The sequence below is a fragment of the Acipenser ruthenus genome, chromosome 13 (assembly GCF_902713425.1).
Source record: "Acipenser ruthenus chromosome 13, fAciRut3.2 maternal haplotype, whole genome shotgun sequence".
Classification (NCBI taxonomy): Eukaryota; Metazoa; Chordata; class Actinopteri; order Acipenseriformes; family Acipenseridae; genus Acipenser; species Acipenser ruthenus.
The window spans coordinates 39,616,521-39,642,026 of record NC_081201.1 but is presented as its reverse complement, the minus strand read 5'-3'; the positions used below and the strand labels follow the sequence as shown (position 1 = coordinate 39,642,026).

The 25,506-nt window shown below is 46.2% G+C and overlaps 1 protein-coding gene across 4 annotated transcripts; it reads left to right on the top strand.

Annotated features, from left to right (window-relative positions):
- Positions 1-17: 17 nt before the first annotated feature.
- LOC117418298 (semaphorin-4G-like) lies at positions 18-24,685 on the top strand. Of its 4 annotated transcripts, none has more exons than XM_034031205.3 (16): positions 18-250; positions 3,322-3,555; positions 7,287-7,435; positions 7,791-7,853; positions 8,585-8,683; positions 9,024-9,117; positions 10,006-10,119; positions 10,504-10,658; positions 13,340-13,521; positions 14,706-14,850; positions 15,733-15,955; positions 16,929-17,044; positions 17,644-17,798; positions 17,986-18,047; positions 18,237-20,926; positions 22,590-24,685. In XM_034031205.3, the coding sequence occupies exons 2-15, from the start codon at positions 3,339-3,341 to the stop codon at positions 19,133-19,135; spliced, it is 2,673 nt and encodes an 890-aa protein (XP_033887096.3). In that variant the 5' UTR covers positions 18-250; positions 3,322-3,338; the 3' UTR covers positions 19,136-20,926; positions 22,590-24,685. The 4 variants fall into 4 exon arrangements, with proteins under 4 accessions (XP_033887096.3, XP_033887097.3, XP_033887098.3 ...); XM_034031206.3 differs by having other exon boundaries at positions 18-255; XM_034031207.3 differs by lacking the exon at positions 18-250 and adding an exon at positions 1,753-2,132.
- Positions 24,686-25,506: the final 821 nt, after the last annotated feature.

The following is a 25,506-nucleotide window of genomic DNA, read 5'->3' as shown; positions in this document are numbered from 1 at the left end:
AAATGAAACTAGCTGTGTAATAATGTTCATTCCGCGTGAGTTAATATTAATGAGGAGGCGTGTCTCGGCTGTTGCACCTGAGCGAGATAATACAGACAGATAGGAAGACTGCCGCTCAGCGAGAACACAGTCTTTTGATTTCAGCCACATTTAATACATGGAGTCTACGCGATTGCGTGTTAAAGTCTTGTCCTGGTATAATGGATTTAAAATGTTTTGCTGACGGGCACTTCTGCATTTCCAGAAAAATGTAAGGTACAGCTGTATGCGTTTATGGTGATAAAAACAAAACAGAAATGTTCTAGTGCTATGACTGTCCCCCAGCACTGCCCCGGGGTTTAAAACATACGGGTAGCGATATAGTAATTACAACAACATTCATAATTGAGTTGTGTGAGATTTGTAATAAGTTATATCTCCACACTGTTTATGTTAGAAGGTATGGATGCAACCAGTACTGAAAGTCTTTTCGCACAGCTTGTATTCACGTTGCTGTTTGCGTGTATATTTGTATTTATAAACTGTATTGATATGCAGGTGCGGTATCGATTACCCATTTTATGAATGACATACGTACCTGGGTGCTGACTTGTGTCAATGTGTTTCATTGCAATAGTGTTAAGTTAGTGCGGGATGCAAACCTGTGTTGATTCAATTGACGGGCTGCGCCTCCTGCAGTGTAAACGTAGATGGGAGTTGTTCTTCAGCTAGTATTGGTGACGAATCCTTCACCAGATAGGGCTCGGGTTATTTCTGCACAAGAAGCAGTACAGTATGGAATCTGGGGGCCTCGAGTCAAAGCTGTGACAGTGGGCGAAGTTTAGCACCGAGACCACAGACTCCATGCTGATTTTGTGTTGGTGGATTGCGCTCTTTATTGTAGTGTCATTTTATTTTATATTTTGAAGTAGTTGGTTAGATGTGAAAAATGATCACGGCATAGAGATTATTAAAACATACACAAAGAAATGAGCAGCACTGTATTCTGCATGGACCATATCCTGTCTTGAAGCGTTTTGAAATTGAATTGACATGTACTTGTACTTATAGGGCAGCAGTATGGAGTAGTGGTTAGGGCTCTGGACTCTTGACCAGAGGGTGGTGGGTTCAATCCCAGGTGGGGGACACTGCTGCTGTACCCTTGAGCAAGGTACTTTACCTAGATTGCTCCAGTAAAAAACCGAACTGCATCAATGGGTAATTGTATTTAAAAAATAATGTGATATCTTGTAACAATTGTAAGTCGCCCTGGATAAGGGCGTCTGCTAAGAAATAAATAATAATTAAATAAATAATACTTGCTGTACATTACTGGCACAGCAGTGATCCGTCTCCTCTTAGAACCTGGTGCAATGGTACAATATGATATTCAAGCATGGTCCTGCATTAGTGAAGGGGTTTGTTCAATGCTGCATGAAGCACACTGGTCATGAATGATTAGTCTATAGTTATAGAGATGCATACGCATAGCCTGAAGGATCATCATCATCATCATCATTATCTGTATTCACAATGTGTAGAATAGCCCCAAATCTGGAAGCACGTGCCCACAACAAAAGAACATGTGCTTCCCAAGTTATGGGCTTCAGCAGATCATTAGTTATTTGTAAATGTCAGTGTTAGTAAGGATAAGATTAAAATTGTCAAGTTATTTAAAGAACCAATATGAATTGAACAGGATGTAATGTTAATGTTGAATTTTTTCCTTTATGCATTCTGTTTAAATTTATATGTACATGTATAATGTATGTATTGTGTTGTCTTTGAAATTAACATAAACATAATTCATAGAAAAAGCAAAAAAAAAAAAAAATCTACAAATTTGTTCCAGACACACATGCCGGTAAATAAGTGTATCAATAGTACAGTTGAATAAACGATACCTGGGCGAGCTACACCAACAGCAGCAGTTGCGATGCTCAGGCTGTTGCTACGGCGACGGCATAAAAAAAGAATTGTAGCAGTGCGGCTTGCTGGTGCGCTGGCTCTTTAGTAAGTATTATTGGAAGGCTTTTGAGTGACGCAGGCTTGCACAGACGCTACATGCTGGAAGCACAGTGACAGCGGAGGGCTTGAACAAGTAGGGTTGTGTCGGATCGCATGCCCGATGTTACACAATCAAATCAAACAAGGTGAGGAAGATTCTCCTGTCTGCTGGGCAGTGAGCAAGAAATACAGCTGGAGCCGTAGGATCTGAAAAAGGCATTGATTTTATCTGGAGACAAACGCCATGGGCTTTGGTGGAATGTGATGTGGTTATTGTGTCCCCTCTACTCTTGGCTCATCTCCGATTTTCATGAATATTGTAATAGAGCAATTTAATTTACATGTGAGCGGAATCATCCATTGCTGTCACTCGTTCTGACAGCTTTCTCAATCTGATTTAAAATGCACGGAGGAAATTCATTTTATTCTGGATCATTATTAGACTGTGTTATTTGGAATTGCGTGCAAACTTTTTTTTCTTTTCTTCCTACAAGCAAAACGACGTGGTCACTTGATTTTAAAGACGTGGTCACTTGATTTTAAAGACATGGTCATCACGAGCTTTTGCAGGCAGATTGACACCCAAGCACAGTGAAGACTAAACACGTTAGTTTTATATCAGTGACGCTTTGACTTTGAGATTCCTTTTGGGATATTTCAGTGTCGTATTTAATGCTCTGTGCTCAACAGGGCACAGTATAATGCACACCCTTGACTGGATTTTGTTGTTGAAACAATTTTGGTGAGAAAACGAATTCTATGTGGCAGCCCACCCTTGACTTTCTTCAAACTTACTTTGAAATATTGGAAGGTACATTTTAAATTTGAAAAAGTGGCTTTGCTATGAATTCTTCATTCTTACAGTAATACCTGCCTGAAAAGGAATGCAGAATGTTTATATCTCTGGAAATATCTGTAATCCAATGAGAAGAATCTGCACAGCCCCCTAAACACTGTATGTTGCTCTTTTAGAAAGAACAAATTATTTGGCAGTATTTTTACAAGGAATTATGCAATACATTTTGCAATTTCAACAGTATGTTTGATATAAAAATGTCATCACCAAGGTTCACGATTTGCTGTGTTGCAGGAACGGGGGCTGAAAACTGGCATTGCACTGAGGCAGCTGGCCGCCCTTGCTGCTGCCTTTTTATAATTAATAAGCTGCCTAATTCCTCCCCTTATCAGAGCTCAGAAGGATGAAACACAAGTTCAATACAGCACCCTTCCTTTTTTCTCCCCACTGAGATTGTGTACACACTGTCCCTTTTAAATTCCGAGTCTGAAGGCTCATTCATTACAGAGATGAAGCTAATGGTTATTCTTGCTGTGCAGCTTTCCCCTTCAGGAAGATGCGTTCGGGCTGGCAGTGCCCTCATAAGAGAAGTGCCTGGAACCCTTCATCTGCAGCAGCGCGCTGTGGAGCTTTCCCACGGTCTGGGAGAATGAAGAGGATCTGCTCAGCTGTGCCCCTGCTCCTCTGCGCCTTTCTCCTGGGATCCACGGGTTACCCTTTCAAGCCAGCAGTGGATGTGGATGTTACTCCCAGGACCACGATACTCTGCAGTGGTAAGAGACAGCCAGGCCCTTGTTCATTCTGTGGAGATATGCTGGCTCCTTGTTAACACTACCCATTAGCACATTGCTAGAGACTGAGTAGTGCATGGCACAGGGAAGACCTTCACACAAAACCCCTTTTATCTACGTTGGCTGCAAGCTTAAAAACGACATCATTACTTAGGCTTGTCGTGGAGCGATGTGCTTCTTAGTTTTATTTATTGGGCAACTGAAAAGTTCTTTTTTAAAATCCTGTTTATTTGATTATTTCATACAGGGTTTAGTGAAATGCCCAGAAGGATGATGAAACCCTTGGCATTGTTTACAGCTTTACAAAATATATATCACTGGTTTATTAATCATTTTACATTTGCATTACAAAACGCACCAAAGAATTCTTATGGATAATATTGAGTTACTTTTAGGGAACCACAGAGTCACTCTGGAGGCGACAGCACCTCCAGGGGGGAAATACAGTCCAGTGGACACATCCGAACCAACCTGCTTACCTCTGCAGAGCGGGCAGCAGTCATTATCCCCACTAAAGTGTAAGTCCCATAGTGAAATCGCAAGGGAACAGCACGGTATAGATTTAACCTTCAGAAGAACAGTGTTTGCACATCCCAAACATTATTTGTTGGGATTATTATCTCCAACAAGGTGTTCCGTTAAAGGTTAAAAGGACTAAGCTTATATCAATTCTTAAAGGTGCTCATAAAAGCATGCTACAAATGAAGTGTGTTTAGTAGCTCCAGGATAAAATGCTGGCAAAACTACATTTATAAAAATGAGTTCCCGTGTTCAATGGTGGAGAGCCATTTAATAATGAACCTGCAAGAAGCAGCTTGGATGTGTTCTTTTTGGAGGATAGGAGACCATGTCACCCGGCTGCTGGAGAGTGAATCACCCCTGGTCTAGGCTGAAGTGTGATGATGACTCATCACTATTCATGAGTTTCAGTCCTTGGCTTGGAGCAATATACCAACAAAATAAATAGAATGTGCACATGTCAATGTGAATTTGGCAATGTTGACTCTCCTGCCGCATAAGTAGATGGAGGAGAAGCTAAACATTTATGAGCAGTGCTCCATACCTGCCTACATCCACTAACAGAGTCCTGCATGATTCCTTAAGACATGTGGGAGGAAAATGGAGTATGAATTAGAAAAAAAAAACAGCAAACTTGCATGGTGTAGCCAATACAAATACATTCAAAGTTGAGAGACAGGCTGTGATTGCAGGTTGAAGACACACAGAATCCCACCCATTTTGAGGCTACATTAGCCAATAGCAATGCAGTAGACCATGGAAAGCATAACGTAAGGTAAGCAATTTTGTACTTCTACAAAATAACATGTACGTTTAGCCTCCATAGCCTTTTATGACGAGCCGGCACTGGTTTGTGTGTGTGTGTGTGTTTACTTTGCTTTCTTCACAGCTGAAGAAGGGCTTTTGTCCAGAACACCCTGAAATAAAAGACTTTTTTAATCAGTTAATCCTTTTGTGTGCATCCAGAAAGACACCGCTGTTTGTAATCTAAGCAGGAAATCATCTCTCATTTCCATCGTGCTGTGGGTGTATTCAGAGTATCTGTGTGTAGGTGGGAGGTAAAGCAATACGTGGGTTTGGCTCGGTGCCTGGGTGATTTGTCTTTGTGTGCCTTTTTGTTTCCAATGTGTAAGAGACGTTGAAGTAATAAAAGCCCTTCCCCTTTCATACAACCTGTTCTCTTGACGATCCCCCTAAACTGGCTCCTGGCAGTTTGGAAGAGTTATTTATCAATATAAAGATATCGCGGTTTCCAGGCCACACCCTTCAGCGCAGGTTGCATGTTTTGTTGCAACATTGCAGAGAGCAGGGGAGCGGTGTGGGAACACAAGGAGGGTGCCCTGGAGCCCGCGTTCATCTTCATCCCAATCCCAGACCACAGTGCCTGATTGATCTCCCTTCAAGGGATACTGGAGCCCGCGTTCATCTTCATCCCAATCCCAGACCACAGTGCCTGATTGATCTCCCTTCAAGGGATACTGGAGCCCGCGTTCATCTTCATCCCAATCCCAGACCACAGTGCCTGATTGATCTCCCTTCAAGGGATACTGGAGCCCGCGTTCATCTTTATCCCAATCCCAGACCACAGTGCCTGATTGATCTCCCTTCAAGGGATACTGGAGCCCGCGTTTATCTTCATCCCAATCCCAGACCACAGTGCCTGATTGATCTCCCTTCAAGGGATACTGGAGCCCGCGTTCATCTTCATCCCAATCCCAGACCACAGTGCCTGATTGATCTCCCTTCAAGGGATACTGGAGCCCGCGTTCATCTTCATCCCAATCCCAGACCACAGTGCCTGATTGATCTCCCTGCAAGGGATACTGGAGCCCGCGTTCATCTTCATCCCAATCCCAGACCACAGTGCCTGATTGATCTCCCTTCAAGGGATACTGGAGCCCGCGTTCATCTTCATCCCAATCCCAGACCACAGTGCCTGATTGATCTCCCTTCAAGGGATACTGGAGCCCGCGTTCATCTTCATCCCAATCCCAGACCACAGTGCCTGATTGATCTCCCTGCAAGGGATACTGGAGCCCGCGTTCATCTTCATCCCAATCCCAGACCACAGTGCCTGATTGATCTCCCTTCAAGGGATACTGGAGCCTGCGTTCATCTTCATCCCAATCCCAGACCACAGTGCCTGATTGATCTCCCTTCAAGGGATACTGGAGCCCGCGTTCATCTTCATCCCAATCCCAGACCACAGTGCCTGATTGATCTCCCTTCAAGGGATACTGGAGCCCGCGTTCATCTTCATCCCAATCCCAGACCACAGTCCCTTCAAGGGATACATAGTACCTGGTGCCGGGTTTCAGTACACTCCTAACTTGTCATTTTATTACATTTTCTCTGCTAGTTCTTTTCATTTTCCACGCAACCTTCATTGCTTGCCTGTAACTTTAAAGCAGTTCTTTGGGTTCAGAATGCAAGCCCTCCCCCTCCACTGTGCTCAACCTGTTTTGGGATTGTTGTGAGATGCTATCTGTGATAGAAGGAGTGTCCCGTGATGCAGGCTGAGGTGCAAAATAAATTCTGCACGCGGCAGAAGGGAACCGAGGCAAATTCATTGTCTAAATTGATTATTTCTGAAATATTTTATCCAGTGTGTTTCCTGCTTCTGCCACATGAATTAATCTGTGAATTTCACTGCATTCCCATTCAGCTCCTGCAAGTCTGCGTCTGCAGTTTTGACTCTTAAACTGAGAAGAACAGAGCCACTTTGCAGCTTGGAACTTGGTTTCAGGAGACAAGGTTTTAGGCCACTGCATGATGCATACAGCAACGTTGCCTCAAACTAGGTCTCCTGGAACCAGGTTTCAAGACACTGTTCCTGAAAAAGTGGCTTTGTGTTCCCTCCGTTTAAGATTTAGCAACAGTGTTAAACCACAATGTTGATCTGAATGAAGCAGGGGTGTGTGGAGGGGGTGATGACCCTCTTTTGTCGCACTACTTCAGCCTAATGGGTCACTTTTATAACCAGTCAGACAAAGACTAAAAACATTTTCAAACTCACATAATCGTCATCTAGCTCCCCCACCCCTGCCTCTGCGCACACACACACTGACACCCACACGCACCCACACAGATTTGCACCTCCTATCGAAATGGGATGGGGAGCCTACCCAAAAAGGGTTTTGCCTCGGCTCTGTCACTGTGTCTTGTTCACCTCCCTGTCTTGGTGTATTTTGTAGGGTTGCTGGGGGCCCAGTGGTTCAGCAGCTCTGCCCTGAACTACAGCACACTGTTACTGGAAGACGAGACTGGGATCCTGTATGTTGGAGCGAGGGGGGCTTTGTTTGCTCTCAATACCAGCAACATTGCAGATGGCTCCAGCAGAACTGTGAGTACATTGTGATAGAATGGGGCTGTGGTATAACCACAGTAAACCACAGTTAGATGGGTCATCCAGAGAGGTTCTGCTGGAAGGAATGTGACATGGAAAGGTATTTCCAGACTCTTTGCTGTAGAATCAAGCAATCCACATTACCCACAGTTTTAAAACTTACTGCAAAGTATTTTATAAGACAACCTCTTCTCCTCTTCAGAATAGTGCCAAGGGATCTTAAGTGTCATTAATGCCCACTTAGTATGCAGGACCTTGATTTAACATCACTCACTCCTGCAGCAAACTCTTACTGCAGAAGATTGCTCCTTAATTCTAACATTGTTTCTCTTTATTCTTTTTTAATTTGCAGATTCATTGGGAAGCACCAGCTGATAAAAAGAAAGACTGTCACGCCAAAGGCAGGAATAATAAGGTTGCTGTTTCATGTTAACAGTTCATTAGGTTTTATCAACCTGCTGTATGAAATGAAAGACTCTTTAGCTGCTATGGCTTGATCACACAGCTATGTAGACATTTCATCTTCTACTGTATATGTTTTAGTTGCATCTTTCTGCCCTGACAGTTTCACTGTATACCAGCAAAACAACCTTTAAAAGGAGTGCATGTCGACAAACCCTGCTTTTAAACAGGCGTTCCCACCTGGTCTCTCTGTGTGTGTACTTCAATCAGACAGTTTCTGTGAGATAAAACATGCTTTCAACTTGACAAAGTGTGGGATGAAGTGGGCTCAGGAAATGCTTGGTTGCAGCTTTTCTCATGCCTTTCGGTGTTTAATGGGCTCAGTTTGAAGCTGGTACTCTCTATTCCCTTTCCTCTGCAGGCTGACTTGGTTCTCATGCCTCTTTTCTTTGCTTCTAATTGTGTTCTTTTCAAAATGAATTCTTGGCTGAGTAGCTCAGCTGAGATGCAAGTTCATCTGAGACCAAGTGGCTTGCCACTGTAGGCGTTGCACATTTAATTCAGCCTCAGATATTGGATTTGAACCCGGGATTTTGTGGATCTTTAGTCCTTTGGCCATTTTGACAGAACGGTCCTGTTTTCAAGCCAGATGTTAAATAATTGTGCTAGAACTGTGCTTCGCGAATCCAACACACGGCTGTCCAGTAAGACTGTCTAATCCCCTGCCTCTCTCATTCGTTACAGACAGAGTGCTTTAACCACATCAGGTTCCTGCAGAGGTTCAACGAGACCCATCTCTACACCTGTGGAACCCACGCCTTCCACCCGCTCTGTGCTTATATTGTAGGGCTGCTTTTGTACTGTCTTGTGTGTAGCTTCCACTTAAAACAAACACTTATAAGTTTGTGAGTTGATGAAATCAAAATGAATGATATTTGAAATCCGTTCCTACGCTCAGACAATATTATGCATTTTATGTAAATTTTACAAAATGAAAATGTCATGCAACATTTTTTAATTATACACAACCTACACCCACATCAGACATCCACTGTATACAAAAAAACAATGTCTAGCTAGTAATGCTAAGTGTAATTGCTGAGTGCATTTATCGTATTTAGCTGGATGGATTATGAGAGTTGGAGGGATTCTTCTCCAGTCTAACCAGACCCCGTTGTTTCAGGACACAGAGCAGTTCCGTCTGTCCTCTGGCTTCGAGGAGGGGTCGGAGAAGTGCCCCTACGACCCGGCTAAAGGGTACACCGGACTCCTAGTAGGTATGGCACATCCCCAGCTGACTGGCCACTCTTTCTAGCTGTCTATCTCGATCTCTTCATGGACACACTTTTCAGCTAGTCCCTTAGGGGCTGATTTAAACAAACTTCTACCCACCCCAGTACACACCTGTTTTATTAGACCATTTTACAATCTTATACCCACCCCAGTACACACCTGGGTTTTATTAGACCATTTTACAGCATGGAGAATCTCCCTGGATTCGTGCATCAGATAATATTGTGATAATAACATGGCTGGCTGGCTGGCTGATGCAGTCTGCAGTGATTCCAGAGTGCTGTAAAATGCTCTAAAGTTGCAGCTGTGGTTTATCCTGATAAGGAACAGTATAGGCAGACGAGACGCGTAAACGTTGCTAGCAGTCTAGTATGTGCAAAGTACAGTTTGCCATCTATTCTTACACTCGCTTATCAAGTGCCTTGGAAAAGGTCCTGTGGCATGGAATAGTCTGGACCAGAGTAGGGAGGATATGATAAGCGCATCAGATAAATAACCCAGATGTATCGGCTAAATAAAGAGCAATAACTAAGATTTGTTTTTATTTTAATGAGGAGGTTCCAAATATTATCGAAGTGTAAAAGTTTCCAGTCCGGAGTGCATGTATGATGAGATTGTCTTTTAGAGTGATGTTGCTTTTAATGATGTGAATTCACTGCTGTGTGTTTTTCTGCTCATCTCTGCCAGCACACTCTTGTAAACGAGGCCTCGTCTCAATGGGTTTATTCCTGGTTAAAGCATGAATGAATAAAATCAAACAACACTTCTTACAAGTAGCCTCCACAGGAGTTAGGATTGGACCACAGCTTTTTATAAGACCGTGTTAGAGCAGAAAGAGGGTGTTGATCTCAGTGAATACCGTCTCTCCACAGACGGTGAGATGTACACGGCAACACAGTACGAGTTCCGCAGCGTGCCGGACATCCGCCGCAACGTCCCGCAGCCAATGCTGAAGACCGAGGAAACCTCCACTCGCTGGCTCAACGGTGAGCATTGCATTAGCACAGGGGGGCAACCCCGCTCCTGGTGAGAGCAGGAACTTCAGCTTTTCATCCCGAGTTCCCCATTACTTCATTCAACCAATTATTGTCTTAATTGGTCAACGTAAAAAAAAAAGAAAAAAGTCCAGGTCTTTAGCCATTGATGATTTAAAAATACCCAGAAAAGCTGCAGGATTGTGGCTCTCCAGGCCCAGGTTTGGCCACCCCTGCACTAGCCCGTCACTGTACCTTTTCATTCTCTGAGGTCCTGCACACTGAGAATTCTTTCCCAGTGGCTGTCTGGATGAGGAGCCCGCTTGCTGGAAGATTACACTGATAACAGTCATGTGTTTGCTAAAGGACTGTGTCTCCGGATTCTGTGTTGTCTAGAGGCGAACTTCGTGGGCTCTGCGGTGTTGAGAGAGAGTGTTGACAGCTCCATTGGAGATGATGATAAGATCTACTTCTTCTTCACTGAGAAGAGCTATGAGGAAAGCTCCTCCTTCAGCCAGTCCAGAGTGGCCAGGGTGGCTCGTGTGTGCAGAGTAAGTATAGTGAGCAGGGCTGCCTGAGAGCAGGACAGACGCTGGAGTCTCAAGAGCACAACTCCACCCAGTGCTGGCATGGCAAAGCATACTGTATGTCAGCATCTGCCCCTGGTTAAAGAGTAACCTGATCAGTAAGGGATCGCATGGTGTCGGGTGCAGATCTGCAGGTGCACTTTGTACAGGAGCTAAAAGACAAGCCATCTGGTCGGCCTGTGACGACCACTACTGCTACAAACACTTGAGCCAACTTCCCAACGTTACAGTGTGTTTAACATACCTTTCTCAAGGACAAGTGTACTTGAAAACAAACATTGGAGGTACTTATAGGCGTTTGATGCCATTGTAACTACACTAATTTATTTCTATTTAAATCTATTAATGTGCTTGTGATGTAATTTTCTACATACTTAATACTAAACAAATTTGAGATTTGAGATTTGAGACACTATTTCATTCATTCAGCATATTTCCACTCGCTGATCTTAACACTGTTAGTTAGTGATCCATGTGATTTGGGCTTCAACAGTGCCCCCCATAGGCATTGTTTTTGTATCGAGTCTTAGTGTTTCCCATGGCTATCACAATCCAGCGCTCTGTGTTGATTGATTAGAGAAGCCACAGCATTGGTTCAATAGCCCACAGTGGCAGGGCAAAGTCTGCCCTGTTTAATGCGCTCTGAGTAGCCTGGATTTCTGTCTGGTTCATCACAGCATTGACAAACCCACTGTGTCATCATCAGCTCTAATCTTCTGATTTCATGCACATTGTGCTTCAAAAACCAAAACCACTAACAAAACTGCAGTGTTAGCAGGCTGATAAACAACAAGCTAAAAGTGGTGATGGAAAGAAAAGAAAGCAGGTGGTGATCTGGAGGACACTTAGTGACTCGTCGCCTGCACCACTGTATTGAATTGCTTACTTGTATTGGATGCCTAACCCTCCATTATACTTCAAGTATCTTTTGCTTTGTAAGGGGAAAACAATAAGAACAATTAGTGCAGGTTTTCTTCTGTGCTTTCGTGGAATAAGTTTAGGGAGTTTTCATTTGTCAACCTGTTTTTTAATGACATGGAGGTGCAGGTCCCATTTTCCATTAAATTCCGTTAGTCACAAGACTGGCAGGGCAGGGTTAATGATTCCTGAGAGAGCAGCTCCGACCTGGCTCCCTGTCATCATCCAGATGGGTCTGAGAGAGCAGCTCTGACCTGGCTCCCTGTCATTATCCAGACAGGGGTCTGAGAGAGCAGCTCTGACCTGGCTCCCTGTCATCATCCAGACAGAGGTCTGAGAGAGCAGCTCTGACCTGGCTCCCTGTCATCATCCAGACAGAGGTCTGAGAGAGCAGCTCTGACCTGGCTCCCTGTCATCATCCAGACAGAGGTCTGAGAGAGCAGCTCCGACCTGGCTCCCTGTCATCATCCAGACAGAGGCCTGAGAGAGCAGCTCTGACCTGGCTCCCTGTCATCATCCAGACGGGTCTGAGAGAGCAGCTCTGACCTGGCTCCCTGTCATTATCCAGACAGGGGTCTGAGAGAGCAGCTCTGACCTGGCTCCCTGTCATCATCCAGACAGAGGTCTGAGAGAGCAGCTCTGACCTGGCTCCCTGTCATCATCCAGACGGGTCTGAGAGAGCAGCTCCGACCTGGCTCCCTGTCATCATCCAGACGGGTCTGAGAGAGCAGCTCTGACCTGGCTCCCTGTCATCATCCAGACAGGGGTCTGAGAGAGCAGCTCTGACCTGGCTCCCTGTCATCATCCAGACGGGTCTGAGAGAGCAGCTCCGACCTGGCTCCCTGTCATCATCCAGACAGGGGTCTGAGAGAGCAGCTCTGACCTGGTTCCCTGTCATCATCCAGACGGGTCTGAGAGAGCAGCTCCGACCTGGCTCCCTGTCATCATCCAGACAGAGGCCTGAGAGAGCAGCTCTGACCTGGTTCCCTGTCATCATCCAGACAGAGGTCTGAGAGAGCAGCTCTGACCTGGCTCCCTGTCATTATCCAGACAGGGGTCTGAGAGAGCAGCTCTGACCTGGCTCCCTGTCATCATCCAGACGGGTCTGAGAGAGCAGCTCTGACCTGGCTCCCTGTCATTATCCAGACAGGGGTCTGAGAGAGCAGCTCTGACCTGGCTCCCTGTCATCATCCAGACAGAGGTCTGAGAGAGCAGCTCTGACCTGGCTCCCTGTCATCATCCAGACGGGTCTGAGAGAGCAGCTCCGACCTGGCTCCCTGTCATCATCCAGACGGGTCTGAGAGAGCAGCTCTGACCTGGCTCCCTGTCATCATCCAGACAGGGGTCTGAGAGAGCAGCTCTGACCTGGCTCCCTGTCATCATCCAGACGGGTCTGAGAGAGCAGCTCCGACCTGGCTTCCTGTCATCATCCAGACAGGGGTCTGAGAGAGCAGCTCTGACCTGGTTCCCTGTCATCATCCAGACGGGTCTGAGAGGGCAGCTCCGACCTGGCTCCCTGTCATCATCCAGACAGAGGCCTGAGAGAGCAGCTCTGACCTGGTTCCCTGTCATCATCCAGACAGAGGTCTGAGAGAGCAGCTCTGACCTGGCTCCCTGTCATTATCCAGACAGGGGTCTGAGAGAGCAGCTCTGACCTGGCTCCCTGTCATCATCCAGACAGGGGTCTGAGAGAGCAGCTCTGACCTGGCTCCCTGTTTGTGCCGCAGGGGGACTGGGGCGGGAAGTGGACCCTGCAGAAGAAGTGGACGTCCTTCCTGAAAGCGCGCCTGGTCTGCTCCATCCCTGACTATGACTTCCACTTCAACATCCTGCGCAGCGTCTTCGTGCGAGAGGCCGGCGCCGGGGGCTGGCAGGACAGCCTCTTCTACGGGGTCTTCGGCTCGCAGTGGTGAGTGACAGGAATCTAGATTATTTTAAAGGTCTGTTGGTTGTAGTACCATGATAACATGTCAAATCTATTATTACAATGATATAGTTGTAATACATCAGAATATTGATTAAATGGCAATAAATACAGTGACTGTGAAAGGGGGTTGTGGTTATCCGCTGAAGGGACTGCTCAGGGTTTATTCTGTCTGTTGTGAATGATCATTGGGGAAATGCATGCAGTACAAATGATATACTGTAGGTATCGATGTACCGCGGAACTGCTTTGGTAAAGTGCCATGTGTTTAACATCTTCCTTCCTTGTTAAGTGAAACTCATTAATCACCTCGAACCCGACAAAGCCCCGAGCCCAGTGTGGTGCAGACTTACAATGACCATACAGTACAGTACTGCTGACGAGTCGGAGAGTCTGCTGACGAGTCGGAGAGTCTGCTGACAGGTAGACAGAGAGGCGGAGCATCTTTTATTCATGGGCAGGTCCCAGGAGGTTACTGTGTAAATGAGAATCGTGTCATAGTAATAGGGAATTGGGTCCCAGTTTTAAAGATGGCAGTGGACAACTTGGCCCTTTTTTAATAGATATCATATCTTTATACAACTGATCCTGTTCGTATGAAAAGGTACTGCAGCTACTGGGCGCTCTGTGTTCTAGAGTCGTGCTTTCAAACCATGTTCTTTCTACTGTTTTATACAGTGGCGAGACAGCTGTACAGTTTCTCCATTGCTCTAGGCTGGCTTTGAAGTGCCCAGATAGCTTGGTGGCTTGGTCACATGCTTGCTGCATCACAGCTTTGCATACTGAAAGGGAAGTGGTTGTGTCTGCTGATGGCTTTAGGGCAGTATCTGTGGGTTTCATGACTTAGAAGGGAGGAGTCAGTCTTTTTAAAAACGTATTTTTGGCAAGCTTATAATTAGCTGGTTGAATTATTTAACATTATTAAGCGATTGCGTTAACCACACGTGAAAAGCACATTCCGTTTGACATCATAAATCTTGTAAACCCTTCGGCTGTGATTTCAGGTTATTTCCATCCCATTCCCCATGATTTTTAAATGTGCCGTGCTGCAACGTCAGTCCTGTAGATCTCCGAGGTGCGATGATCCATTAGTGCTATTGTTAGGGTCAGCTCTACAGTGAGGGTTTGTATCACTATACTGTGTAACGTCACCGTCTCTTTCAAAACAGGAAGAATGTGAAAGCCTCTGCTGTCTGCAAGTTCTCTATTAAAGACATCCAGGAGGCGTTTAGCGGTGCTTACATGGAGAAGCAGGAGTCCTCTCCCGAGTGGAGCCGATACAGCGGAGTGGTACCGGAGCCCCGGCCTGGCTCGGTGAGGCTGAGGCTGCTTGTCCCCTTCACTGTGCTCACTGCTGACCTCACAATGGGAACTGCCAAGGAGTTACAATGTTAAACAAGACCCCTTTTGCAATAGTTCAATAAATCTTCTTCTTCTTCACTGCTGATATTATTGGCAATACCAATAATCAGAATACACATGATGACCCTGCTGGTCTCCTGTGCTGGCTGTCTCTCTGTGTGCTGTTCTCCTGTGCTGGCTGTCTCTCTGTGTGCTGTTCTCCTGTGCTGGCTGTCTCTCTGTGTGCTGTTCTCCTGTGCTGGCTGTCTCTCTGTGTGCTGGCTGTCTCTCTGTGTGCTGTTCTCCTGTGCTGACTGTCTCCCTGTGTGCTGTTCTCTGTGCTGGCTGTCTCTCTGTGTGCTGGTCTCCTGTGCTGGCTGTCTCTCTGTGTGCTGGTCTCCTGTGCTGGCTGTCTCCCTGTGTGCTGTTCTCCTGTGCTGACTGTCTCCCTGTGTGCTGTTCTCTGTGCTGGCTGTCTCTCTGTGTGCTGGTCTCCTGTGCTGGCTGTCTCCCTGTGTGCTGGTCTCCTGTGCTGGCTGTCTCTCTGTGTGCTGTTCTCCTGTGCTGGCTGTCTCTCTGTGTGCTGTTCTCCTGTGCTGGCTGTCTCTCTGTGTGCTGGTCTCCTGTGCTGGCTGTCTCTCTGTGTGCTGTTCTCCTGTGCTGACTGTCTCTCTGTGTGCTGTTCTCTGTGCTGGCTGTCTCTCTGTGTGCTGTTCTCCTGTGCTGGCTGTCTCTCTGTGTGCTGTTCTCCTGTGCTGGCTGTCTCTCTGTGTGCTGGTCTCCTGTGCTGGCTGTCTCTCTGTGTGCTGGCTGTCTCTCTGTTCCTCTGACCCAATCCTCCCGCTCCCTCCACAGTGCATCACGGACGCATTCAGAGCAAAGAGCTTCAACATGTCCCGGGACCTCCCCGACAACGTGCTCGAGTTCGTCAGGAGGCACCCCCTCATGTTCCAGCAAGTCAGGCCCCAGGAGGAGCGACCGCTGCTGTTCAAGAGGGGCGTGGACTACACCAGGATAGCAGTGGACAGAGTCACAGCCTTGGACGGCCGGACGTACAATGTGCTGTTTATAGGAACTGGTATGGGACCCTAGAACTGTCTCGATAACCCCATTAGTAACACGGACTGTACTAACAACAATATTATTTGTTTTCAGACTGTGCTCTCCTGTGTTATTGAATAAATGAATAATGTTATTAATAGGACATCCTTTATAAAAGTGTACTGCTGTATGCTGTGGTAAAAGCATGGGAAAGTGTAGTAAAGCACAGGCAAGCAGGGGAACTGTAGAAGATTACAGTTACCATGATCAAGTATTTATAGCCCACAGCTTTACCCTTTAAAACTGAAAATATATTCTGTATTATAATGGTGAAATGAAATCGCTACATTGTTACATACAACTATTAGTTTTATATTGTTGTTTTTTGTTTGTTTAAAACAAATGTCAGTGCTGGTTATAATTACAGAGATGACCTATTCCAGCTAAAGCATGGCAGATGTCTACACCTTTTAATGGTGTTAATGAGTACAGTGTGTAATAACAGTAATAAGTGCATCACTGTGGGTAATTCCAGTGTGGTTTGAGCACAGTAATGGTGGTGTTTCCACACAGCCCTGTGCTACTGCAGCTGCCTTCTCAGCCCTTGCCCTGTAGCTCTCTTTAAATTCTCTGTTTGTGTTTCTCCCTCTCTCACATTCTCACATGGGTCTCTCTCCCTCTCCCTCTCTCTCTCTCTCTCTCTCCCTCTCCCTCCCTCCCTCTCCCTCTCTCCCTCTCTCCCTCTCCCTCTCTCTCTCCCTCTCTCCCTCTCTCTCTCTCTCTCTCTCCCTCCCCCTCTCCCTCTCTCTCCCTCTCCCTCTCTCTCTCCCTTCCTCTCTCTCTCCCTCCCTCCCTCCCTCTCCCCCTCTCCCCCTCCTCTCTCTCCCTCTCCCTCTCTCTCTCCCTCCCCCTCTCCATCTCTCTCTCCCTCTCTCTCTCTCTCCCTTCCTCTCTCCCTCCCTCCCTCCCTCACTCCCTCCCTCCCTCCCTCTCGCTCTCTCTTACTGTAGATGACGGCTGGCTACACAAAGCACTTGAAATCGGTTCCAAGATCCACATCATTGAGGAGATGCAGCTGTTTGAGGAACCACAGCCCATAGAAAACCTGGTCATCTCCCAACAGCAGGTACTTTTACACACCATCCTGTCGGGGGAGCATTGCAATGACATCATTATTTCAGAATTCATGATTCTTCATTTCAAACTGCGGCACCCCACAGGGTGAATGAAAAAGGTAAACCAATTAAGCAACTTTTTAAAATGGTTATAATTATAAAGCACAGCATGTTTTGTAGAAAACTATTTATTCCACTTGGGGGCGTCCCCACATTGTATGCTTTCATGTGTTGTAACCCCTCCTCTTTTTAGAATGAAATGCCAGCGTTCCGTGGAGATTATAAATATATGTTGTAACCCCTCTTTTTAAAATGAGATGCCAGCGTTCCGTGGAGATTATAAATATGTGTTGTAACCCCTCCTCTTTTTAAAATGAGATGCCAGCGTTCCGTGGAGATTATAAATATGTGTTGTAACCCCTCCTCTTTTTAAAATGAGATGCCAGCGTTCCGTGGAGATTATAAATATGTGTTGTAACCCCTCCTCTTTTTAAAATGAGATGCCAGCGTTCCTTGGAGATTATAAATATGTGTTGTAACCCCTCCTCTTTTTAAAATGAGATGCCAGCGTTCCTTGGAGATTATAAATATGTGTTTCTCTGCCCCTCAGAGGAGTGTGTTCGTGGGCTCGCAGAGTGGGGTGCTCCAGCTCCCCTTGTCTGCCTGTCACAGGTACACCTCCTGCTTCGACTGCATCTTCACCAGGGACCCCTACTGCAGCTGGAACGGGACAGGCTGCTGTGAGACCACACTGCATACAGACCGGTGAGGGAGATGCATGTATACATACATCCGTGTGAGTGAAAGCAAGGATACCCGAGCGTGTGTGGAAGGGAGAGAGGATGGATGAATGGAGGGAGGGAGGGAGGGAGGGAGGGAGGGACACAGCAGGGCATTGTTTTGTTGTTCAATGTGTCAGCAGCTCCTATTCTGATTCTTGGTGTTTCCACAGCTCCACTCTGACGCAGGACATCCACAATGGAAACTCCGGATGTCTGAACGCCTCTGGTGAAGGTATGCTCATAATGATCTCTTCATACAATGCTGTATAAATCATCATTATGTATAACACAGATCGTATCACATTTGACAGATGTAGTTTATTTAATAAAAAATTAAAAATAAATCAATATGCAATGTGTTCACAAAATGCTTCAAAGTGAATGTTGTGCTTTGCTGTCGCCCCCCCCCCCCCCCCCACAGCCCCCCTGCTCCCCCGGAAGAGGACGGTCCTGAGGGGGGGGGACGTGCTGCTCCAGTGTGAGCTCAGCTCCAACCTGGCTGTCCCGGCATGGACGCTGAACGGCAGCGAGCTGGCAAGCTATGCGCAGGGCGGCTACCGTATCGGCACAGATGGCCTGCTCATCGTGGAGTCGCGGCCGGAGCAGAGCGGCAACTACAGCTGCTACTCCGTGGAGAATGGGGTCCGGGTCTTGGTAGGGACCTACGCTGTGAGCGTGCGTGCTGAGCTCCCCCCCCAGCCCTGGAAACCATCAACCCCAGCCACCCCACCTGCTCCCACCAGCCAGCCCTCTGAGCTGCCCCCCGCCCTAGCCCCGGCGCCCCCCAGGTCTGAGTACCAGACCTTCAGGAGCATGGAGGGCCTGTACATCACCCTGATCACGGTGCTGGCCGGGGTGTGCTTTGTGCTGACGGTGGTCTTGCTCTACCTGGCTTTCTGTGTGCAGAATCGTCAGGGCAGGTACTCCCTTCAGGGGTCAGGGAGGATCAAGAGAGGGGACGGCTCCCTCCTGGAGCTGCAGACCATCTCCAGCAACTGCACAGGCAAGCCGGAAGGGGAGCTGCCCGACGGGCTCCTCCAGATCGTACCAGGAGAGGCCCAGGTATCTCCCAACAAGGACCCCCCACCCCCTCCGCCACCCCCTCCTCCTCTGCCTTCCTCCGAGTTCACCAACGGGATCTCAGCCACTCTCCCCAGCGTGCTGCGCAAGATGAACGGGAACAGCTACGTGCTGCTGCGGCAGAGCGAGTCCGAGAGCACCTCCCCTCTCTACCACTCCTTCACTGAGGAGCTCAACAAGATTCTGGAGAAGAGGAAGCAGACGCCACTGGGGGAGAAGCCGGATGAGAGCTCGGTGTAACCCCCCCCCCCCCCCTCCAATCGCCCCCTGTGGTGAGCCGAATGTATTGCAATTAAATCAGCTCCCGCTTCCTGCCTTTGAAGTGCCTGAGCCATTTTTTTGTTTGTTTTCCTCATCTTTCCAGACATTCAAATTGAATACAATTGCAGCACACCTTCAGGTTACAGGAGGACCTTAACATTGAGGCATGAAGTATTATTGAGGCACAAAAAAACTAACGCCACCCTATTTATAGAGACCCAATGAAATCTACCTCTGACCAATTCACCAGATTGTCCTCAGCCCTCAATCCACTGGTTTACTGAGGGTCATGGTGAAGTGGTTATATAACAAGTACTCAGCAAAGCTGCACACTGGATAAGCACTGAGCTCTATTGAATTGAGAGGCTGTGTTTTTGTCTCATGTCTTGTGGAGCAGGGTCTGCTTACCCTTCAGGAAGCTGGGAGGAATGTTGTCTATGCTATAAAACAAATTGTCCACTTGTTTCCGGAGGCCAGGTCGTCCTGAAGAGTTCTAAACTAACTGTGACAGCACTCTATTGGAGCCAACACACCACATGTGGAAATACATACAGTCACTTAGTTTGCATAGGAATAGTTCTACTCTTTTTTTGGGGGCGGGCTGTTTGAACAGTATTTGGGAAACACTGAGCTGCTGTCTTGACATGTAAATATTTTCCTACCTAGTGCAGAGTTTGTGTAAATGACTGTTGCCAGTAATGATCATATTAGTAATACAACTGATAAAAAACAACAGGAAAATGAACGGTAACATCAGGAATGCACAGTATATAATCCTGTGCCTTGATTTAACCATCCCAAGCTTTTCACATCCTGTGCACAGGATTGAAAGGAGCTGGTTGTGAAAGACCATGTTGAAATCATGAGCCCGCTGTGTGCCACCTGACTGCAGCCACAAGGAATTCCTGTATTGCAAAACAAATGGGGATGGGAACCATGGAAGGAATTGCTACATCTATGTGTGTCTTCAACATGAGGGGTCCAGTGCTAAACGTGTGGGATGTGCTTGCTGTGTTTTGGCCAGAGGATGTAGGAATGCCCATCTCGTTTCCAGTGGGAGTCCTATTGTTTCCCACATCAGCTGAGATACAACCCTTGCTGTAAATCAAACCCTAGCAATGTCTGCACAAAAGTGTGGTGAATTATTTGACAATCTAGCAAAGTATGTCCGTGTCTGAACTGGGAAACAAATAAAAAAAAACCTGCTTCCTAATTCACCAGAACAAATAATCTGGGACAGTCTCACTGGTGTGTTACCCCTTTCAGTATTACTACCCCCAGTGCATCCATATCTACAGAACCGTCTTACAAAGAGCAGCCCCCCTGCACCACTGAGCCCTGCTTACAAAGAGCAGCCCCCCCTGCACCACTGAGCCCTGTTTACAAAGAGCAGCCCCCCCTGCACCACTGAGCCCTGCTTACAAAGAGCAGCCCCCCCTGCACCACTGAGCCCTGCTTACAAAGAGCAGCCCCCCCTGCACCACTGAGCCCTGCTTACAAAGAGCAGCCCCCCCCTGCACCACTGAGCCCTGCTTACAAAGAGCAGCCCCCCCTGCACCACTGAACCCTGCTTACAAAGAGCAGCCCCCCCTGCACCACTGAACCCTGCTTACAAAGAGCAGCCCCCCCTGCACCACTGAACCCTGCTTACAAAGAGCAGTGTCTGAAGACTTAAGACAGCAGCTGATCCTGGTGTTGAGGGACAAATCCGTAAGGGTCCTGAAGACAAGTCCCGGAATGGACTTGCACCATGAACACCAAAGCTTGTGGGTTAGTAGGCTGTTGTACATGTTGTTTGTATTTTCCCATTCTGAAGCTTCCAGTAGCTAGCTGTGTGCTTGCCTTTGGGTGGCTATATAGGTGTCTCTGTGGTGGATTGTGTTTCTATGCATTTAGCATATTTAGGGCCATATTTTCAAAGTGTTTACACCAGTCTTTAATTCACTCCTATTTTTTTTAAAGAAGAAAAACATATGTTATTTGTTTTAGAATATAGGAGTTAATTAAAGAAGAGAGGAAATGCTTTGCAAATGTGGCCCTTAATGTCTTTCAGTAATAAATCTGCTGTCCAGATCTTTCCCCTTGAGTGGGACAGCAAGACCTTGTTTAGACGTGTTTACTGGCTGCCCAGATATTATTACTCACACACACACATTATATATATATATAGATATATATAGATAGATAGATACTGTATCTGTTGCTACCTAAACAATTCAAGGTCCACGCCTATGTATAAAATAACAATGCAATGTTATTCCATTTCTGGATGAGCCTGAATATGTGTGTCCCCTTCGCAGATCAGTACGTGTAGCCACCCTAGCACTCCTGCAGTTAGGTCAATGCACCCCCTCACTCCTGCAGTTAGGTCAATGCACTCTAGCACTCCTGCAGTTAGATCAATGAATGCACCCCAGCACTCCTGCAGTTATTATTGGACTCCATTTCCACTCTTTATGAGGGGGTGATGTCTCTCTTGTCATGCAGTAACTGAGCCTCCTTGTTTAAATAACTCCAATCAATACAGAATGTGTTTGTGCTATGAGTCAGTCAGCTTAGTTCCAAGTTACTAAATAGGTACCCTGCGGTGACTGTACATGCTGCAGAGCTCTGTGACTCATTTGCTAAGATGATGTTTAAAGTTGGATCAGATTTACTGGTAGATATTTTTTGTGTGAAGACGTCTCTTATTAAAGTAGAAACCCGCCAGTGTTTTCTTCTGGAGTCCCTGACGAATGACCTTTTTAAACTTCCTGTGCGTTACTGTGAACCCTGAAGGATTCAAGCTAATTGGGAAAATGAGTTTCCGTACAATTGAAAGCAACTCAGGCCTATCCATATACGCAGCTACAATTTTCACATCTGTGTCTTAGAAATCCCCCCCTCCCCCACCCCCATGGGAAACATGCAGCTCGACTGGCCCGCTAATTAATTGGAGCTTGTCTTTAAAATGCACTTGACCTTGTTTCTGCTGAATGAAGTGGATGGGAGATCCCCGGTAGCACTGGCGATGGACTTTGCATTTGATTAGCACTGATGCCACCCTGTCATTTAAACAGGATGTAACAGATGGATAACATGCTGTATATATCATGAGGGCCTTGGTCATTGAGGGCCTTTTCTGTGCATTACTGAAATTGATCTATACAAATAATGCAGTTACTACTGTAAAAGCAAGAAACACAAATCATTGCTATATAATCCCTATCCTTTTACAGTGTATATTTAAAGTACATCCTGTACTGTAAATACTAGGAGAATAGTTAGCACATTTCAGTGACAAATGGCCATTATGAGAAACAGTTACTTTTGAGATGTGAAGCAATGAAAAGAGAATTCTATTAAATAGTTAAATAGATGTTTTTTTTCTTTTTGTGTGTTTGTTCAATGGACACTTTGAAATCCACTCAATTCCTTTGTCTTTGATCTGCAGGGCTTCCTATCAATCTCAACAGTGCACACACCGGCATGGCTGGACATCTCAACAGTGCACACACCGGCATGGCTGGACATCTCAACAGTGCACACACCGGCATGGCTGGACATCTCAACAGTGCACACACCGGCATGGCTGGACATCTCAACAGTGCACACACCGGCATGGCTGGACATCTCGACAGTGCACACACCGGCATGGCTGGACATCTCGACAGTGCACACACCGGCATGGCTGGACATCTCAACAGTGCACACACCGGCATGGCTGGACATCTCAACAGTGCACACACCGGCATGGCTGGACATCTCAACAGTGCACACACCGGCATGGCTGGACATCTCAACAGTGCACACACCGGCATGGCTGGACATCTCAACAGTGCACACACCGGCATGGCTGGACATCTCAACATCTCTGGAGCACGCTCACGTTGGGGTAGAGCAGTATCAGGATCCGCGCTGTTTGCATCAATAAAACGTATGATGTTTGCTAACGTATGGGGATCCACGTGAACAGAGCACGACAGCAAATGCATGAATTCGGGTGACAACATGAAAAGCCTGTTCTAAGCTAAAATGATTGGCATAGGTTTCTAAACTGTTGATTTGAAGATCAATTTGTGGATGTACTGAAGTGACAGCCTGACCAATGCATTGAGTGACGCCTGACCAATGCATTCAGAGTGAAGCCTGACCAGTGCATTCTGAGTGAGTCTTACCAGTGCATTCACACTTACAGGCTTTTAAAAGGAGAAAGGGTTTTTGAATTCTTCATATAGATGTTTTTTATTTCCTTACAATCTGCACAAATTAAATTGTACAATAATCTTGGTAAGCTGTTTCTTTTCAGTGCATGATCCGTCCACTTTTAGCATTTTGCTGTTTCAAAATTCTGCATTATACATATACTGTAAAATTCTGTATAGCTGTGTTTTAAGATATCCTGCACCCTGTTTGTGTTGCAGCGGTTTCATGAAGGCTGGTCCAGACCTTGGTGTTAATAGCCTAGTCTGGTGTGAGATATGCTCTTGTGTGAGGACATGCATTCTTTTGCTCAGTAATGCAGTGCACTGTGGAACAGTGGCAGGTGTGGACGTGCACGGTACTGGCCCTGATCTGGTCCAGTCTTGGGGGTGGGATTGGATCCATGTCTCTGCAGGCTAGGATAATTGAATATGCTGAAAAGACAGGAATGTTACAACTGTTTTGATACTAGCCATGAGAAAGGGTGAATTGTGTGGTACTTTATCCATGATGGTGCCGGACACTGCTCTCTGTAGCTGTGCTCAGCAGACTTCGTGCTGTTCTGAGACTGGGCTAAGTGCTTTCAAAATGAACAAAAGAAGAGAACATAAAAAAAAAGAAGACAGCCACGTATCCCTTGAATTAATCAGTGGATGTCTTAAATGTCCCATCTACAAAAAGAGGCAGAGACACTATTCTGGAAGTGGAAAAAAATAGAATAAATATTATATTTATAATAACAACGTAGAACATGACTAATTGCAGACTGTTCCTACTGCAGCAGGCCTTATTTGTCTGAGTTCTACAGGAATGGCAGCCATGTTTGTCCTTGTTTCCTTGGCAACAACTGGGTATTGGCAGAATGTTTCTCCTGCCACAAAGTGATCTCTCATCTCCCTTCAGTGGAAGCCAGTCTGTCCACGTGTCCCCAATCCTTGTGAAGCATGCCCAGGCTGTCCTGTGTCTCTGTGGTGAGGAATGGGAGAGAATAGCCTTGTAATCCAGAACCAGATTCATTTCTGCGATTCCTCTTAATCAGGGCTGTCCTTTGTTGTGTGCCAGGAGTACAAAGGGATGGATGTTGTAACCCTGAGAAACAGGCTGCTGTTCTGCATCCCTGTAGGTTCCTGTAGCACATCTATCAGAGTGTCAGCTGTCAGTCAATATTTATATACAGGGGCGATTTCTGCTGATATTTTATAAAGCACATTTGTAAACAAGGTACATGTTTCTATGTGGAAGAAAAGACTGCCAAACTTTTTAAATGTAAGGGAGTTGCTGTGAAAAAGAACATGTGTAACGTTTCTGAGAGCTGCATTATTTTGTAAGATAAACTTTAAAAATACAGTCCATGTCTGATGTGTTTTGTTTTATCGCATACAGTCATTTTCACATAAACCAAGATATCTACTGTAAAATTGACGTTCAAGGAAGTCGGATATTAACCCAGACTTATATAGGAGTGGACTCCCCAATGTGATATGTAATAGGATCACATGTAAAAGTATATGGTCAATAAACCGTACGTTAAACTCCTCAGGATTTTTTTTATGCATCCCCAAAGCTAATTCCCAAGAAGTTGCAAGCCAAATTCTGTATACCGAGTTCCAATAATCTGTTCAGCCAATCAGAGTTTTCTGCAGCATAGTGGCGTCCTATCAGAATCCAGTGTCCTGACACATTGGATATTCATATTTGTGTTCCTATGACACCGCTGCAATGAGTAACTTTGATCTCTTGCAAAACCACAAAGCTGCCTTTATCCTCTGTTTGCTTTTGAATGAAGCAGGCAGTGATCTTCAGCTCCCAGTGCCTGTGTTTCATTTGGAGGCCCTGGCTGGCATCCAGAGAGAAGAGCAGCAGCTAGGGTGAGAACCATTACCAGCAGAGGGGTCTCTGAAGGGGACCTGCACGGCTGAGCTGCGGCCACTGCGTTCATCTCCCTTTGCATCTGTATTTAAGAGTGGGAAACTGCTAAGAAAAAGTGGACTTTTTAAACACGTTCTCATAGTAGTCGTGTTTGAAATGAAAGTGCTGCTATGCAAGAGTGCAAGGCAGACAGGCTCCCGGTGAACACGAGGGAGTGTGGATTGCGTGAGACACACTACAAGAACATGGAATACAGAATCTAGATAGTTCTTCGGTTTGGAAGAAATTCTGTAAATATG